General features: G+C 34.9%; 1 protein-coding gene across 1 annotated transcript; it reads right to left on the bottom strand.

Moving 5' to 3' along the window:
- Positions 1-16102: 16102 nt before the first annotated feature.
- On the bottom strand, positions 16103-17392 carry LOC145073812 (uncharacterized). The gene has a single exon (XM_079020303.1). The coding sequence runs from the start codon at positions 17362-17364 to the stop codon at positions 16399-16401; it is 966 nt and encodes a 321-aa protein (XP_078876429.1). The 5' UTR covers positions 17365-17392; the 3' UTR covers positions 16103-16398.
- Positions 17393-18845: the final 1453 nt, after the last annotated feature.

The following is an 18845-nucleotide window of genomic DNA, read 5'->3' as shown; positions in this document are numbered from 1 at the left end:
AAAAGGAACTGCCGCAAGAAGACTACTGCTGATAACACTGGAAGGGTCCTCGCCATCGGACGGGAGGAAGCGGTCGCTGATCCCACTGTTGTCTCGGGTACGTTCCTTCTCGACAACTCGTATGCTAATATTCTTTTCGATTCGGGTGCTGAGAGGAGTTTTATTAGTCATGCATTCAAACATAACCTAAAACATAATTCTCAACCTTTGACCGAAATATTTACCGTCGAGATGGCAAACGGAGAGAAAGAAAGTGCTAGTGAGGTGTTTGTAGGTTGTACCTTAACCCTGAACGACCATTCGTTTCCTATCGATCTCATGCCAGTATCCATAAAGAGCTTTGATGTCATCATTGGCATGGATTGGTTGAGTCCCAATCATGCGGATATCCTTTGTTTCGAAAAAGCCATTCGTCTCAACCTTCCTTCGGGTCAAACTCTTGTAATCTATGGCGACAAACTTAGTTCCAACCTTCGTATCATTTCCTGCATCAAAGCTCAGAAACTCCTGCGAAAGGAGTGTATTGCATTCTTGGCCCATGTAATCAATGAGAAGCAGGAAGTTAAAGACCTCGCGAGCATCCCCGAAGTCTGTAACTTTCTTGATGTTTTTCCCGAAGAGCTTCCACGAATCCCTCCCGAACGTCAGGTCGAGTTCCGTATTGACCTAATTCCTGGAGCTACTCCTGTAGTGAAGTCTCCGTATCGCTTAGCTCCAGCAGAGATGCAGGAGTTATCCAGTCAACTTAACGAGTTGCTTAGTAAAGGATTCATTAGACCGAGTTCCTCACCCTGGGGAGCTCCGGTTTTGTTTGTCAAGAAGAAAGATGGATCCTTTCGGATGTGTATCGACTATCGCGAGCTGAACAAGTTGACTGTCAAAAACCAATATCCTCTTCCGCGAATAGATGACCTCTTCGATCAACTCCAGGGAGCCAGTTACTTCTCTAAGATAGACCTTCGATCAGGGTACCATCAGCTACGAGTTCATGAAAGTGATGTGTCCAAAACAGCTTTCAGGACTCGATATGGACACTACGAGTTCGTAGTGATGCCCTTTGGTTTAACCAACGCACCGGCAGTGTTCATGGACCTGATGAACCGGGTGTGTCGTCCTTATCTGGATAAGTTCGTCATTGTGTTCATTGATGACATACTCGTCTACTCCAGAAGTGAAGAAGACCACAATCAACACTTGAGGCTAGTGTTGGAGACTCTGCGATCCGAGAAGTTGTACGCGAAATTTTCCAAGTGCGAGTTCTGGATTCGGAAGGTAACTTTCCTCGGTCATGTGGTAAGCGAGGAGGGTATTCATGTAGATCCTTCCAAGATAAAGGCGATAGAGAATTGGTCAGCACCGAAGACACCCACAGAAATCCGGCAATTTTTGGGTCTAGCTGGCTATTACCGAAGATTCATCCAGAACTTCTCCAAAATCGCCAAACCTCTAACCACTCTAACACAGAAAGGTGTACCCTTTTGTTGGAGTGATAAGCAAGAAACTGCATTCCAGACACTGAAGAAATCTTTGTGCAGCGCGCCTGTCCTGTCCCTACCCGAAGGGACAGAGGACTTTGTTGTCTACTGCGATGCGTCTGCTCAAGGCTTAGGCTGTGTGCTTATGCAAAGAGGAAAAGTAATTTCTTATGCCTCTAGACAGTTGAAAGCACACGAGGTCAACTATACCACACACGACTTGGAGCTAGGAGCCGTAGTCTTTGCATTGAAGATTTGGAGGCATTACCTCTACGGAACCAAGTGCACGATCTTCACTGACCACAAGAGCCTGCAACATATCTTTGACCAAAAAGACTTGAACATGAGACAACGGCGATGGGTAGAATTACTCAGTGATTATGAGTGTGAAATCCGTTACCATCCCGGCAAAGCCAATGTAGTAGCAGATGCCCTTAGCCGAAAGGAGAGTACAGGCCACAAGGTGAAGAGCCAGTCGATGACCATCCATTCCAATCTACCCATGCAAATCCGAGAAGCTCAGTTAGAAGCCCTCAAACCCGAGAACATGTCAACTGAAGCCTTGAGAGGAATGGAAAAGAAACTTGAGATCAGAGGTGACGGAGTCCATTGTTTCATGGATCGGATCTGGATTCCCAAGTCCGGAGGATTCAGAGAGTTAGTCATGGAGGAAGCACACAGAACCAGATACTCTGTTCATCCGGGCTCTGACAAGATGTACTTGGATCTCAAGAAACGATATTGGTGGCCAAATATGAAGGCTGAGATAGCTACATTTGTGGGCAAGTGTCTGACTTGCGCCAAGGTAAAAGTCGAGCACCAGAAACCCTCGGGTCTACTCCAGCAACCCGAGATACCTGAATGGAAATGGGAGATGATCACCATGGATTTCATCACCAAACTACCCAAGTGCTCGAGTGGGTATGATACCATTTGGGTGATTGTCGATCGTTTGACAAAGTCAGCCCACTTCGTTCCGATCAAAGAATCATACAAGATGGAAAGACTCGCTCGGATTTATATCCAGGAGGTAGTCCGACTGCATGGTGTACCTACGTCCATTATCTCTGATTGAGATAGCAGGTTTACCTCCCGATTTTGGCAGTCTCTTCAGAAAGCTCTTGGAACCAAACTAGATATGAGCACGGCGTATCATCCTCAGACTGATGGACAAAGTGAGAGAACAATCCAAACTCTGGAGGACATGCTTAGGGCATGTGTCATTAACTTTGGAAAGTCGTGGGACGCACATCTACCTTTGATCGAATTCTCATACAACAACAGTTACCACACCAGCATTAGGGTTGCCCCGTTCGAAGCCCTATATGGTCGTAAGTGCAGATCCCCTCTGTGTTGGGCCGAGGTGGGAGATACACAGCTAGCCAAGAGTCGAGTCCCCGATAGTGCTCTCACTGGTCCTGAGATCATCTGTGAAACCACCGAGAAGATCATCCAAATACGAGAACGACTGAAAGCTTCACATGATCGCCAGAAGAGTTATGCTGATAACCGTCGGAAACCACTAGAATTCCAGGTTGGAGATCGTGTCCTATTGAAAGTCTCGCCCTGAAAAGGCACTATACGCTTTGGTAAGCGTGGGAAACTTAATCCGAGGTACATTGGACCTTTTGAGATCCTCGCCAGGGTTGGTCCGGTAGCCTATAAGCTTCACTTACCTCACGAACTCAGTAACATCCATCCCGTCTTCCATGTTTCAAACCTCAAGAAGTGCCTATCCGACGAAACCCTAGTGATTCCGTTAGACGAGATTGAGATCGATGAAAACCTCAACTTCGTGGAGGAACCAATCAAAATCATGGATCGAGAAGTCAAACGTACGAAACAAAGTCGCATCCCGTTGGTGAAGGTTCGCTGGAATGCCAAGCGGGGACCGGAGTTCATATGGGAGCGAGAAGACTCGATAAAACAGAAGTATCCGCAACTCTTTCTAGATCCATGATTTGTATTGTCTTGTATCTTGTCTTGAATTTCGAGACGAAATTCCCTCTAACGGGGGATAATGTAACAACCCGAAATTTCATATCACATCTTGTAACTCAATTGTAATCCAATTCGATCAACCAAACGTCGTTTCCAAATTCGTTTCCGATTTCGCCATTTTATTAAGTCATTATTTTGTGTTGACCTAAAATGACTTAATGGGTGCCTTAATGTCAATTAGAATCATTGTAACACCCCATTATAGTTATCGGAATAATTCTAGAATCGACCATATCGGGTCATGACAAATTGGTCAGATATGACCAAAAGCTTCGTCTAACGTCGGTATCGGGTAGAATTTCCGTCGTGTCCAATTCCCGAGCACTATATAAGTGATTCTAAGCTATCATTTGAAGCTTTTGGCCATTTCTTCCATAATCACTTCCAACCTCTCTCCTCATCCAAAATCAAAGGTCCAAATCTCAAGTTTAAGGCCAAGGTTTGTTCTTGGGCCGTAAACTCCTCTAAAATGGGACAAAAGAGAGTTTACGGCCAAGGTTTGTTCTTGGGCCGTAAACTCCTCTAAAATGGGGATTTAGTGCCTTAAATCATGTCCAAATGCCTTGTAACTTAACCAATAGCTTTGTGGTAAATTCTTGATCCATCTAAAAATAGTTTTGGGGTTTGAAACACATCAAAAATGCCACATATAGGAGTTTACGGCCTAGGAACATACCCTTTGGCCGTAAACTCATATATCTATGCCAAATGATACATTTAATTCATTCCAATGGTTTGCTTAAATTTCTAAAATCACATGTGATTGTTTTATGTACCAAAAACTAATTATTCATAAGTATAGGAGATTTTACGGCCATAAAACATGCTTCTAGGCCGTAAACTCCTAAAATGATGTTATTTGATACCTAAAATTCATACCAAGCCTTAGAAAATTAGTTAGAATCACATGTGATTACCCCTTGTGCCTCAAATCAATTTTCTAAGACCTAATAGAGTTTACGGCCGTAAACTCCAAGTTTAAGGCCGTAAACTACCTTTTAAATGGTATAATTACATTCAATCCATTCCAAGGCATTTTAGTAAGTCATTCCAACAATCCCCAAGTCCATTCAAGCCATTAAACACTCAAAATCACACCAACATGAGTTTACGGCCGTAAACTCATGTGTGGGTGTGTTTTGTGGTTGTAAACTCATTTAAATGTTTACTTTTGGAGAGTAAACTCAAGTCCCAAGTCACTAGTGCCAATACACGTCCGTAGATGTCACCCGGGTCACTCCAAACGCTCGTTTTGAGGTGTTTAACCTCGTCGGAGTGTAATGTTCCATTTAATTAGTGAATGTACCCCTAATTAAATATATATGGATATTATTTCATTTTACATAGGGACATTGCGAGTAACCAATCCCCGAACCAACGTCTAGTAACCAAAACCAACACTTTTCCGAGTCCGGTGAGTTCATACCCCAACCTTTTTCACTGATTTTCACTGTTTTCAGGGGGGAACACAAGCAAAGTACAAGGGTTCTTGTACTCAAAACTTATTTTCGTGTGTGTGTATTTCACAATTTATATGCTTTTAATACTGATATACGCAACTGATAATTGATAGAACATACAGATCATATAAACATTTATTTGTGAAATGGGTTTATAAACTGTTACGCTTTATATATTTCACAAATAGTATCCACATTTTATCAGTTAAAAGCATGACATTAGAACACATGAACAATATAATTTGTACACAGTTTTTTCCTCGATAACATTCCACAGAGATACGCGAATGGAGGATTATCCTATTATTACTAGTAAATTTGTTATTCCTGTATGATTGGAGACACGTCCTCGGCGAACACTCCACAGAGATACGCGAGTGGAGGACTACACCCGTAACCAGAATCTCTGGAATTTAGAGAGCTTGACTTGAGTGTATAGATCTATACGGGGCTGACTACCCCACACCTGGCTGCTAGCTACAACCGAACCGAAATGGTTCAAGGGTGACGAAAGTCATAAGGATTGTGGACTACTTATTGCCACAAAGTTGTGGACTACTTATTGCCACAGGTTCAGTCTATAGTATGGTTATGGAACTCGCAACTAGGATAACAGAGATTTACTTATAGTAATAATAAACCATTTTACACACTTTACAGATAACCAGGTTTCGGTTTACATACTTTACATCTTTCACATCTTTTACATAAGGTAACCAACATTCAGGAAAGTATGGGACTTTCCTGGGGAGAACATCAAACATAACATGTATACATCCTTTACAATGATGACCAATATTCAGGAAGGTATGGGACCTTCCTGGGAAACCTTGTACATAACCAGGTCTAACAGAATACATCTTTCACATCGAAAACCGACATATAGGAAAGCATGGGGCATTCCTGGGTAACGTATACATAACCAGAAAAGTGTAACCAACTGAATAACAATACATCTTTTACATTAATTAACATTCAGGAAAGTATGGGACTTTCCTCGGAATACACTGGTACATAAACGGAATAGAACAACGAATTTGGATAACCAAACTATACTTTACTTTTGTGAAACAACAACCAACTTTTAAGAAAATGTGGGATTTTCTTGGCGTGTGTTATATTTTCAGAAACAGAAAGGAAACATAAACATTTTCACAAAACAAAACTACTTATGAACTCACCAGCGTTATGCTGGTTTTCAAACCGCTTGTGTTCTCAGGTCATCGATAGTACAGGTACCCGAAGACTTACTTGATCCAGGACGGCGTGTGTGAAAGGCTCGTTCGTTTTATTCATATCTATACTATGTATCACAATTGTATAAATAATGTCTTTTGAAACAAATTGTAAAACTTTTAATATGTAATGTAATGTTTGTTCCACTTTACTTACTATGTACATTGGATTTGATACTCAACATGGAGTCAACCCCGGAAATGTTTCCGCCTTCGGTTTTCGGGGTGTGACACCGGAGGAGCACCGGAATATCCAGAGTTGTTGCTCCAGGCCGCCAATGAAGCTGTGAACCATAAAGACCGATGAACGCTGTTGCTTCCACTGACCGGTCGATCTGCAGTGGCCTTCCCCACATACTTCTGCCACTGCACGGTCGACATATTCGTCACTCCGGGCGGCTATTGCGGTTGGCATCATTCGCCGACTGTCTTGCGCCACTACGAGTTGTTGAGTTCAGTATGCACTTCAGTGCAGAGCTCTCGACGAATATGTGTTCATATGGATGTGTGTTACTTGGTATACACTTAAGAAACTCGCCACCACCGGAAAGTGGTGGCTATCGTCGGAAACCGCTACTGCTGCCGCCTTTCTATGTCGTTGCTGCCACCAGGTGGGTGGGTGGAGTGGTTTTGTGAACAAAAAGGGTGTGTGTGATTTGTTTTTTCCGGAAAACATAAAGAAAAGCTACCACCACCACCACCACCACCGTGAGGTGGTGTCTGCCACCATGTGCCACTGCCGGCCATCAATAGGGTGGTTGTGTGTGTGTTTGTATTAGTGTGTGTGTTATTCGGGTTTTTGGTTTGTGATGCGTGAAAATAGCTACACCTGATTTTATATTTATAAACTAACTAACTTCACTAACTAAATTGCACCTAGGCAGTGTACCTAGTCAAATTATAGAATAGTCGGGTGTCGATCACATGGAACAGTTTTGACTAATTAATCTACTTACTACTAAATTAACCTAATTACTAACAAAGAAAGGGGTTTTATCTAATTTTGCAAGTTTAGATGAATTTAATTCTTTATCACAAATTCACTCAATAAACAAAACAATTCTGTTAATTCGAATCCACTTTCCCTCATTGGTTTATAAATTAGTTATGACAATTACTGTTGGTTGCCAATTAGAATAGTATTAGCAATTTAGTTATAAATCTACTAACATTAGTTAATTCATGTAGGTCTATGTATGGTCACACAATAGCTAACACATAATCAATTATCATATAGAATAGGAGCCATGTAAGATTGATTTGGAAAACACACTTACGATCATAATATAAGTTCATTAGCACAGTCTAATTCAATTGTTCAATTACTTATCTAAAATTTGTTCGATCTTAGTTCTAATAATCTAATGTTCACTAAATTACTAGGTATTCAAATTCATGAAGATTAATGTTCACTAACTACACAGAACAAGAATTTAAAGCAATCAAATATCAAATAAAACATGCCAAGTTCAATCAATCAAACACAAGTCTTAACCAACAAGCAAATCAAAGCTAAAGTATTAACACCATGAGTTTCAGCTTCATCTAGCTAACAAAAGCAGCTAGATTTAGCTGTACATACTAGCAAACAAACATAAACAAATCATAATCTTAACCATGTTTAATTCTACCAAACTAATAAGCTAAGTATGAACTCTTTCTTCTTCCTTCGTATGCAACCAATCTCCAGATCTCTTTTCCTTCTGAATTTCGTCTCCAACAGCTCTCCAAGGCAGCCAAAAGTCTCCCAAGTCGTAGGGAACAAGCATATATATAGTTTCTGATTTCCTCGCTCTCACGCCATGAATAGATATGCCTCACAACGTGAATGTAATAATTATCCATGTTGGGAAAGGACTCCTTCTAGGCGTATCTATCTTCTGGAAGATTCTTACACACATTGCGAATCTTAAGGCCTCACGACGTGAATTGAGCTGTTTATGTGGGTTTATTCTTCTTTTATTCTCCAAGCCTCCAAAGTTGCATACTTTGTTAATTTTATCCTTTTCTCCAAAAATGCTTCAATTTGGCTACAAAGTACCACTAAAACTTATAAGTACCATTATTCAATGCAAATAACCAAACTATTAATAAAAATGTAAGTAAATATTGCCTAAAAACATGTATAAATATGGCAATATCAAATACCCCATACTTATTCTTTGCTTGCCCTCAAGCAAATCTAATTATTTTTAAACTCAAAACTTTACCACCAACATCACATAGCACAATCGAACTCAAGCTCAGCCATTATGCCAAGATCTCAACGCATGCCTTTGTGTCTAAAATTTTCCTAAGGACTCCCCCCCCCCCCCAATTCTAAATACTCACAATCCTCATAAACATGTGCCCACTTCTTTTGAACAACGCTCATTTTATGCATCCCTCCGAATCCATCCGCAACAAACTTTCTAACCTCAAGGTAATTTTTGTAAAGCAACCCAAGCATAAATAATCTAGAGAATTACAACTTTCAGATACCACAATGGAGCTCTTTGGATTCTTCACTTCTTTGATAGTTAATCTTTTGATTTCTTTGAATTCACCACCTTTTTGTGTGATTTTTGGTATCTTCGACTTTTTTTGAATTTCTTCAGAATTTTTTGATCTTTGATCTTCAAACTTTATACGTTGGTTGCTCCAAAAATTCTTACAATTTTTCACTTTTCGGTAATTTCTCTCTTTTTTTACATATAACTCACTTTTTTTTCATTCAAAACCTACATGCTTAAGCAAGGGCGCTCAACTTCAACCTTTATTGGTTAAGGCATTAGTCTTAGTGAAATGACTACTTAAGCTTTCCTGGATACATTTCAGGTTTAGGCTGCTAAACATATTACATCCCTCAAACTAAGCGAGGTTGTGTTTTTGTCTCATGATTTCACTAGAATAAAGGAGGCCACAAATGCACTATAACGTTTATTGGCTCAACTAAACATTTTAGCTCTCATTGAATCACCCCATATAACACTAGCAACTTAAGTTCAAATTATTATTACTAGATTAAATATTAGATTATTATTTCAAATCAATTAAAATTTTAAAATTTACCTAATTCTAGCAATTTACTTTTTCGACCCCTACCCTTCACTTATTACATACAATGCCCTCATTGTATGCATAAAATAATATAAAAGCAATAAAAGGGAGAAAAAGGAACAGACTCCCGTGGGATAGTAGTGGCATGATCGAACTCCAGTCGTGTGGATGAATTGTGCATCTCAAATACAGACTTCTCTAAATTGGAACTTGGATCTTGAACACGCAAGATATGTAGATGTGCCAACAAAATATAGAATCAAAACTTCAATCTTCAATAAAGGTGGTGCAAATCTCCAAAACGTAAAGACAAATGTGGGAAAGCATACGCCATGTAGTAAATGTGAATGAAAAGGCTTCATTTATATGAAAAAATACGACTCACGGCGTGAGTGATATCGATCACGACGTGAGGTCGATAAAACATGAATTCTGGATACCCTTCGTAACCGAGCTCACGACGTGAGGATAAAGGCCTCACGACGTGAAAACTGGGCGACAGAAAATGAGCTGCCCATTCTTCTTCCTTGACTTTAGCGCTTTACCCCAATGTCTTAATGGATTAAGACTCTTCTAAATGCATAATTTTTATGACCCTTTTCTAACTCTATCCTCTATCTTGACTCACCCCACACTTATTTTAAATTTTGGGTCTCGACTGTCGATTCTAGACTCTAAACGATGCATGCTAGACGTAAACGCTCTAATATCTCGACTTTCCTTCCTCACGACTCTTCTAGTAAATCTGGAAATTAATAACCAAAGGAAACAAAAAGTAACATAATAACTTAAATTGTTTTACAATCCATCCAAATTTCAAAACAAAATAAAATCAAACCAAACTAAATTAAACTAAAATAAAAATAAAATAAATAAAGTGATCAATCGTTATCTTCATCCTCTTGAGCTCCACTTGTCCCGGCTTCATCGTCCCTTGGCATCCATAGTTCTTCCCATGTCGGGATATACGGGCAATGTGGCGGCACGGTGGGTGGTCGAATCACACCCATGTGTGAATAAATACCCTCAATAAGTTGGGTATTATATGTAACACCCACACGAAGGTTGTCCAAATATATAGCCACCCGACATTGGAATGGGTCAGTGGGCATTCCTCCTTCAAACCTTTGAACTCCTCCCGCTTCACCACATGCGTGCACATTTCGTCGGCGAGGTCTCGGTTGCGGCTGTTGTTCGGGTTGCTCGCTCGGTTGCTTATCACCATCATCATCGGAATGTACAATCCCCCAATGCGTCCCATATTTCCTCACCACCCTCATAGTCTCCAAATAACCCAAGGTAAACTCATTCCCTTCCATGCAAGTCAAGGACCTCGTGATGTCGGGAACTATCACACCTTAGGACCTACCCAAACAGGTGATAAAGTGTCCTCAATAAATAGGGCTCCCAGGGCGGGAACTCACGGCATACTCAACTAAGTAGTAGGCCAAAAAGTACGGGATGTTGCAACACAATCTCGGCTGCAAAATGGACCACAAAAAAGAACAAGTTGCAACACACTCCCGACTGCAAAATGGCCAAAAAGTACACAATGTTGCAACATACTCCGCCAAGTAGCAGGCCAAAAAGTACGGGTAGTCGGTGGTTCAGTGGTGGTGTAATGGTGCAATGGTGGTATTGTGGTGGAGTAAAGTGGCAATGGTGGTGATGTAGTAGTTGTGAATTAATCTAAATGAAGTTCTTTTTTATCAGGGACGGTTCCACTATGGTGCCCATTGTGGCACTTACAACCTCTCTTTTTTCGGATACTGTGTAAAAAAATTTGAATTTTTCGTTTTTTCTATTATTATGCCACTACGTAAAAGGAAAAATGTGCCACCGTTAACACTTACTACGAAATCCTGTGTCTGTCCCTACTTTTTATAATCAGTCAAAGGGAGGTGGGATTGGTTACAAGAAGATGACAAGTTTGGAGAGGGGGGGGGGGGAGGGAGGTACGTAAATGCTACACTTTGTTCCTTATTATTAATATTTTTTTTACCAAGAGTATAATATCCCATTAAGTCTTAAAAACGGATCTCATTTCACGTGTCCAATTCTCAACGTCGGGTAATTTTTTCGATAATGACGATTGATAGATTTTAATTCAAGAATTCTAAAATTCAAATGGATAAAATTTTCGAGTTGTAGAACTCCTAGAATTTGCGTTTAAAGTTTCGTGTCTAATTAGTCTGAAACGTCTGCCTGATCTTTCTAATTTTTATAAATATTTTTACTAAAAATATTTCGAGTAGTAAATAAAATATTAGACCGTAGTCTGAGTCCAAAAATGCTCTCATAATTTCCATCTAAGGTGTGCAAGTACCTCAACGGTTTATGAAATCAAATAAAGTCAGTGTTATATCGGTTTGGTTTCTTAAAACGGTCGTGTCTTTTGCATACAAACTCCGTTTTTGACGTTCTTTATATATCGGCGATCAGGGAAACAAGGTACTACGAGTATAGAATATTTTATTTGTTAACAGATGTTTAATACAAAATTTTAGTTTTTCAGTCGTTAACTAGAGTTATAGTTTGTGCTTTAAGATTCGTTTGACATTTACCATAATTGGAGAGAAGATACCATTTCATATCCTTTTGCATTTCAAATGAAATTATATTTCAACTAAAATATGCATTAAAATTCAATCGGTCAAGATAGAAAAAGGTTTGCGGTGAACTGACTGTTTACAGATTCAGCCTAAATTTCGAGATGTCACACTTAGCTACAGTAGTCTCTACACACATAAGTTAAGTTACATTTTAGTATATATTAGTAATTGAGCATGCGCTTTGCCGCATGTTTTTACGTGTTTTTGTTGTGTATTAGGAGTGAGAATTGATTTACAAAGTTCAAAGTTGAGAGAGTTAAAGTAACATTCTAAAAAAGAGATTGTGGAAAATGCATTTTACAAAGTAGATGAGGTAAAAGTGTATTATATATACTAATGGATAAACACGGAAGTTTAAAAAACAAATGGTCAAAGTAACATTTACAAAGCTGAAGGTAGAGAGGATGAAAGGGATATTTAAAAAAGTAAAGGGATGAAAATATTATTTTACAAAATAGATGAAATGTAAGCGAAGGAGTATAAGGTTGAGATATTAAACTTGAAGTTCATGCATTGACATATTTGTAAATTGTGTATGAAAATTTGTACTTTTAACTATAATATGATTGTCTCACACAAGGAAAGTTGCATTTTGTATATAGACGAAGGGGTAAAAATGGTATTTTACAAAGTTAACACTAGAGTAGGTGAAAGTGATACTTTAAAAACTGAATTGATAATATCATTTTACAAAATAAAGGAGTTGAAAATGATGGATTATGCAAAGTTTAGGGATTATAGTTTCACTTTACGCGTTGACATGCTTGTACATTGTACATTACCACTTGACGGGGGATAAACATAAAAGTTTAAAAAAGGAATGGGCAAAAGTGACATTTTACAAACTTGAAGGTGGAGGGAGTCAAAGTAATATTTTACAAAGTTGATGGTGAATGGGGTGAAAGTGATATTTTAAAAAGTACAAGGGATGGAAAATATCATTTTACAAAATAAAAGAGTCACAAGTGACAGATTATACAAAGTAGGGGTTGCAAGTAGCGTATTATATAAAGTTGAGGGATTAAACTTGAACTTCCCCATTAAATATTTGTACATTGTTCATGAAAATGTATATTTTAGCTACAATATATAGCTCACATATGAAGAATTGGTTTTTGTATATATTTACTAGTCGAATGCTCGCGCGTTGCGTAGAAACACATATATAATTAAAGTCTTTATAGATATATGTTTTTGTTAATATAAGAATAATGTTGTTATTAAATTTGATATAATAATTTGTATATTGAATTGATAATATTGACTATTTTGAATTATATGATATTATATACATTTATTATAACTTCATAATTTCAATCGTTTGAATGAATTCTACCTGTGAGTTACACATGAATAAAATTAAATATAATATATGATTTAAAGTTATTTACAGTTGTTGTTCTTGTTAATTATTATTTTTTTTAAATTTATTTGCTTAATGTTTTAATTCTATCATTATAATTATTTAAAACATCAAACATTATTTTTTTGATTTTAAAGATAACAATATAATCATTTATACAAAGTTATTTTTAACTAATGTTAGTGTAGGTTATTTTAAGCTACTTATATGGAAACTTTTAACGATTATAAAAATATCTTTAGGAAATATTTTAGTGAAATTGAGATTACAATTTAGTTTTTGCATTTATCACTACAATTTATCACTTTTAACTATTTACAAAATATTGTTTGGTTTTTAAGTGGAATTGGAATTTATATTTAAGTTGACATTGTAATATTATGTTTATGTTAACAATTTAAGTATTATGTCCAAACTGTTCATTAGTTGTAGCTTTAAACTGATAAAGGTTTACATAAAAGAACATATTAAATCTAATAAATTAAGTATAATATGTTAAAGGTTAAAGACATAACTTTATAAGTGTAGATAAAGATATTATTTTAAAATTGAAATTTAATTTATTTATGATTACACTTTAGGTTTGATATTTATTTAACCTTATTAAACAACTTATAATCATTATTAGAAAGACACTACATTTTATCACTTTTAACTATTTACAAAATATTCTTTGAGTTGTTTAAGTTAAACTAAAATTTATATTTAAGTCGACCCTGTAATGTTATGTTGAAATTAATAATTTATGTATTTTATACAAATTGTTCCAAAATTGTACCTTTAAAATAATAATGGTTTTCATTCAACAATATATTAAAACTAATAAATTAAATATAATATGTTAAAATTTAAAAAACATAACTGTAGAAGTAAAGATATTATTTTAATATTGAAATTTAGTTTATATATGATTACACTTTAGGTTTGATATTTATTTAACATAATTAACCAAATTATAATTATTATTAGAAAGAAATTGAAAAGTCATAGGGGTTTCAAATGAATATGGTGAAATAAAAAATTACATGGGAGTTTCAAATGAATATAGTGAAAGGAAAAATGCTTCCTTTATAAGTATACTAGGCGAATCCCCGGACGTTACGCAAGAATAGAATTATATAGTTAAAATAATAACTTTTACCAAATTATAATTTAATATTTCTACTTTGAAACAAAATGTTAGTAGTAAAGCAAACATATAGTTAACATATTAGTTTTATCAAACATTATAGTTTAATTTTGAAGTCATTGTGATATATATACAATTATTTGTTAATTTTATAAACCGTTTAAAATTATGTAAATTATATATCAAATGAATGATAATATAACGGGTAACAAAACATATGAATAGAAATAGTAACATAAAAATAGAAAAACATCTATTATAACATTTGTATTAAAAAAGATATATATACAACGAATAATAAAAAATATGAAAAATAAACACTATAACTTTTAATAACATAAAAACACTAAAACATCTATTATAACATTTATATTAACTCTTCATATTTAAATCACAAATCTCTTCAAATACATTAATGTTTTTAATGAGCATAACTTTACAACCTTATAAAAGAAAGGAAAATAAAAAGTTATTAGTGATTACTAATTAATAATCATAAGTTAAAAATTCTTGAGTTGTAACTAATAAATATACATAAATTAGAAAACTCTTGAGTTGTAGTGTGAGTTTCAAATGAATGTGGTATTTGAAAATGTATTATTATTATTATTATTATTATTATTATTATTATCTAAATAATTGATTTTGATGCATCATTTTAATCCCTTCAATTATTAAACATAAAGATATATAATTTTAAATTTATAACATACATAGGTGCATATACATGTTAAACAAATCACATATAATATACATATTTTCATAAATGTCATATGTAATTCTTGTTGTAGTAATATGGATAAATTACTTTCATATGAAGAACATATCATGATAAGTGTATCATAATTACATATCAAATGTTAAAAATTATGTTATCTTTTAAATATTGTCTATTAAATATGTTATGTAGGATAACCCAACAAAAAAAATAATAGAAAATAAACATAATAAGAATAGAAAAACTACAATTAAATAAATAAGAGCATTGGGTGGTTGAATATATAAATAAAGATGTTATATAAACATACATTCAAATCAAAAGAAAAAACTAATGTTCATCAACTTTGCTCAAACAAAAAAAAAAACCTATATCCGTTTTTTGAATCTTCTTTCTTCATTTAACACCATTCAACCATAGAAAATTGATGACAATTCTTCACTAACCTGCAATCAAAATATTTTTCTTGAAAAAGAAGAATCGAAAAGATATTTCAAGCAAAACATTGATATTTGGAGAGTCACATTCAAGATTGAGTAAATATAAAGAAAGAATAGAAAAACTTCATTTGTTTTGGTTGAAAGAAAAAATCATATTACAATTACCATCGATGCGACATAACCCATTTCTTCAAATCATCATATTTGGATCGTAAATGCTTCAACTATATGAAAACTTTTGAATCACAATATCTTCAAATCCTTCTTACATGTAAGAATTTATATAACACAAAAGACACAAAAGATTGGCCTTTTTATAGTAGACTTTTCACTAAATGCTAATTAAACATAATATAAGTTATAAAACTTTTGAGTGTTAAATCATAATTCAGAAAACTTTTGAGTTGCATTAGTTAAAAAAGGGGGTTTCAAATGAATATTGTTTGAGAAAGTTAAAAAATGGGGTTTTAAATGTATGAGATTCAAGAAAAAATACTAACTTTATAAGTATGTATGATAATGAAATGATGATATATAACTAGGATAAAAAGAAAAATATTTCATAAAAGTAAGAGGCAGAAAAAAAGGGTAAAACTTTGAGATTAAAAGTGTAAATTCAAAGTACTAAAATTGAAAATTATACACGAAACCTTTCCATTTCTTCGTAATGCAATGCGCATTCAAACATCTTTATCTTTCCAAAAGGAAGTTTTACAAAAGTTTTTTCAATAAACTCTACTAAAAACAAAAACAAAAAACTCAATTTTATCACGTATATATTATTACACATTCCAAATTTCAATAAGTAAAGGATATGTATTCACCAAGAAGCACTCTTAAATAAATGGCCCGGACTCATGACCCAAAATTAACATTATATAAAACATTCTTATAACTTATACTTTAGATACCATATATTATTAGTTTCAAGCATTCTGAGCTTCTAAAAATGAATTGAAGTCCTCCCGAGCCTTGCGCATACGAGGTGTGATGCACGAAGATGGTGACACCGAAGGCGAAGATGTTGAAAAGCGTACGTGACGACGGGAATCATTTGACTTCCTTTCTCCACCACCTTTCGTCTTAAGAACTCCTTTCATATCCTTATCAAACAAAAAGGCCGAACTCACCGGCAAAGTAGCGTCATTGCTCGTTTGTATCAGCTCTAGAGGCAAATCAAAGTAAAGGTTTGAAGAAAAACCACTCCCTCCATCATCATTAAAAAACGCTGATGACCTCCATGATCCACATTCGAATTTTTCAAGAGACACCCTCCGGGATATCACGTGTCTAGTTTCTTCTCGTTCCTCTCTTCTACTTCTCATAACCGGTTTACCCTTACCGAAACCTGGCAAGAACAAGCAAAGAGCTCCGCATTTGAAATCCTCCTCGTTACGTTTCTTTGCCTCTATGATTCTTGTGTAGTCACCATCTTGTGTTGGTTGACCTCTGGGCGTACTATCAGCACTAGCACTCATGGTGCTAGTTTTGATGTTAGTTAAGTCAAACTCATCGTATTGTACAGATGGTCTCCCTCCACCACAAGACTTGCTTCTTTGCAAGTGGTTTTCTTGAAGCCAAACAAGACGAGAAAGAGCTAAAGAGTGTTGATGGGATAAAGACGTGGCCTTGGTTGAAGCTCTTTCTAGAGCTTGATCATGGTCCTTGCCTTTTGTACTTGGTTGAACCCCACGAGGTGATGAACAAGCTGAATTCGGGAGACTTGTGCTAAGAAACTTGTTCTTTTTCAGCATTGAATGCACTTGTTTTTTGGTGGTTTGAGGATTTGGTAAACCCGAACTTGGATGTTCAATAACTTCTTTCATAGAAATCGGATCTATTGAAATATGTCTCTCTTTTTGTACGCCATCTTTAACCATCTCCGTCGACATTGCCACAATAACACTAAATTCTCGGAAAGATCTGGTTACAAAGTAAGGATAACCGATGCATGTGCATATATATATGTACATCATGGAAGAAGTAAGAAGGTGGATGGCATGATTTGTTCCAAAGATGATGTTGTTCAAAGTAGTGATTAGCATGTATTTTTCTTTTCTAAGAAAATGGTGATGCGAACGTCATCAAGAAGGAAGTCAACAGATTACTTGTCTGCACATAGTGATGAAACAATTATTTATATGTTTATTTCAAGTCAACTCCAATATGTCCTTGAAGATTAATATCGGGACACATGGACATCGATTCTGTATAATTTCACACTTGTATATATGTCACTAGGTTAGGTGCATGGCAGCATCAGCAAGCAAGAATAGGTACAAGTAGATTATGTTTAGCATTGTTGTTGGATCATATTTGGAAGCGTAAATCATCATTGGCTTTGTTGCTGAAAAATGACGTGCAAATTACTATTATAATATGTTATTGAAATTGTTATAATTAGATAATTTTAGGTAACTTTATTATTAATTACTTTATTCAAATGAATTTTGGAGTTGCAAAATCAAGTTTCTAGAAATGATTATGTAACATCCTTCCAACATGTTATAGTATTAGTTTAATTTGCTTAACTATAATTATATACCTTTGTATAACATAAATAAATAAAGTTTAATTTTAGGAAAAACGATAATAAAGTCCTTATATATTGGGATCATAATCGATTTAGTCTTTATATTTTTTTTTATTTAATTAAGTCCCAAATACTGTTATCGTATTCAATTTAACCCTTTGACCCGGTCAACGGATTATCCAACTTTCAAAAATTACATTTTTAGCCCAAAATTCAAAATTTATTACAAATTTGGTTCAAAATTTACACTTTTGGCCTAGATTTTAAACATTGTTACAAATTTGGTCCAAATTTTACCTTTTTTGCCCAAATTTTAGAATTTTATTATAAATTCATCCTAACTTTAGTTTTTTTACAACTTTTTTTCTTAAAAATTTGTTTCTACTATGTTTTTTCTTTAATTATAAACTCATATTTATACAAAAAAAAAACATATTTTCAAATAAAAATCTTATGTTTTCTATATAATTTTTTTTAAATAAAATTTGTTAAACCTCAATTACCATATTTACACCACAGAGTTAAATAAATATATTTGTTAGTATTTGGTCATAATCTAATCTTATATAAAATACTTTTTTTTAATAATATAACTAATACTACCAACCAATCTAAATTTCTTTTACCATTGATCAACAACATTAAAACTAAAATTACATTATATATGAAAGTTATATATATATATATATATATATATATATATATATATATATATATATATATATATAATATTTTATTCGTTAGAATTTTTTTAAGAAAAAAGTTAAAATCATAACTTTGATATATTTTTATAACTTTTTAATAAATGTATTATCTAAATAAAACATATACATTCATGGC

The sequence above is a fragment of the Lactuca serriola genome, chromosome 9, assembly GCF_051521515.1.
Source record: "Lactuca serriola cultivar US96UC23 chromosome 9, Lser_US96UC23_V15, whole genome shotgun sequence".
Taxonomy (NCBI): domain Eukaryota; kingdom Viridiplantae; phylum Streptophyta; class Magnoliopsida; order Asterales; family Asteraceae; genus Lactuca; species Lactuca serriola.
This window is presented reverse-complemented; position numbering and strand designations above follow the sequence as displayed.

Excerpts from the sequence above, each read along its gene's own strand:
- LOC145073812 (XM_079020303.1), bottom strand. The coding sequence starts at position 17,364 with ATGTCGACGGAGATGGTTAAAGATGGCGTACAAAAAGAGAGACATATT.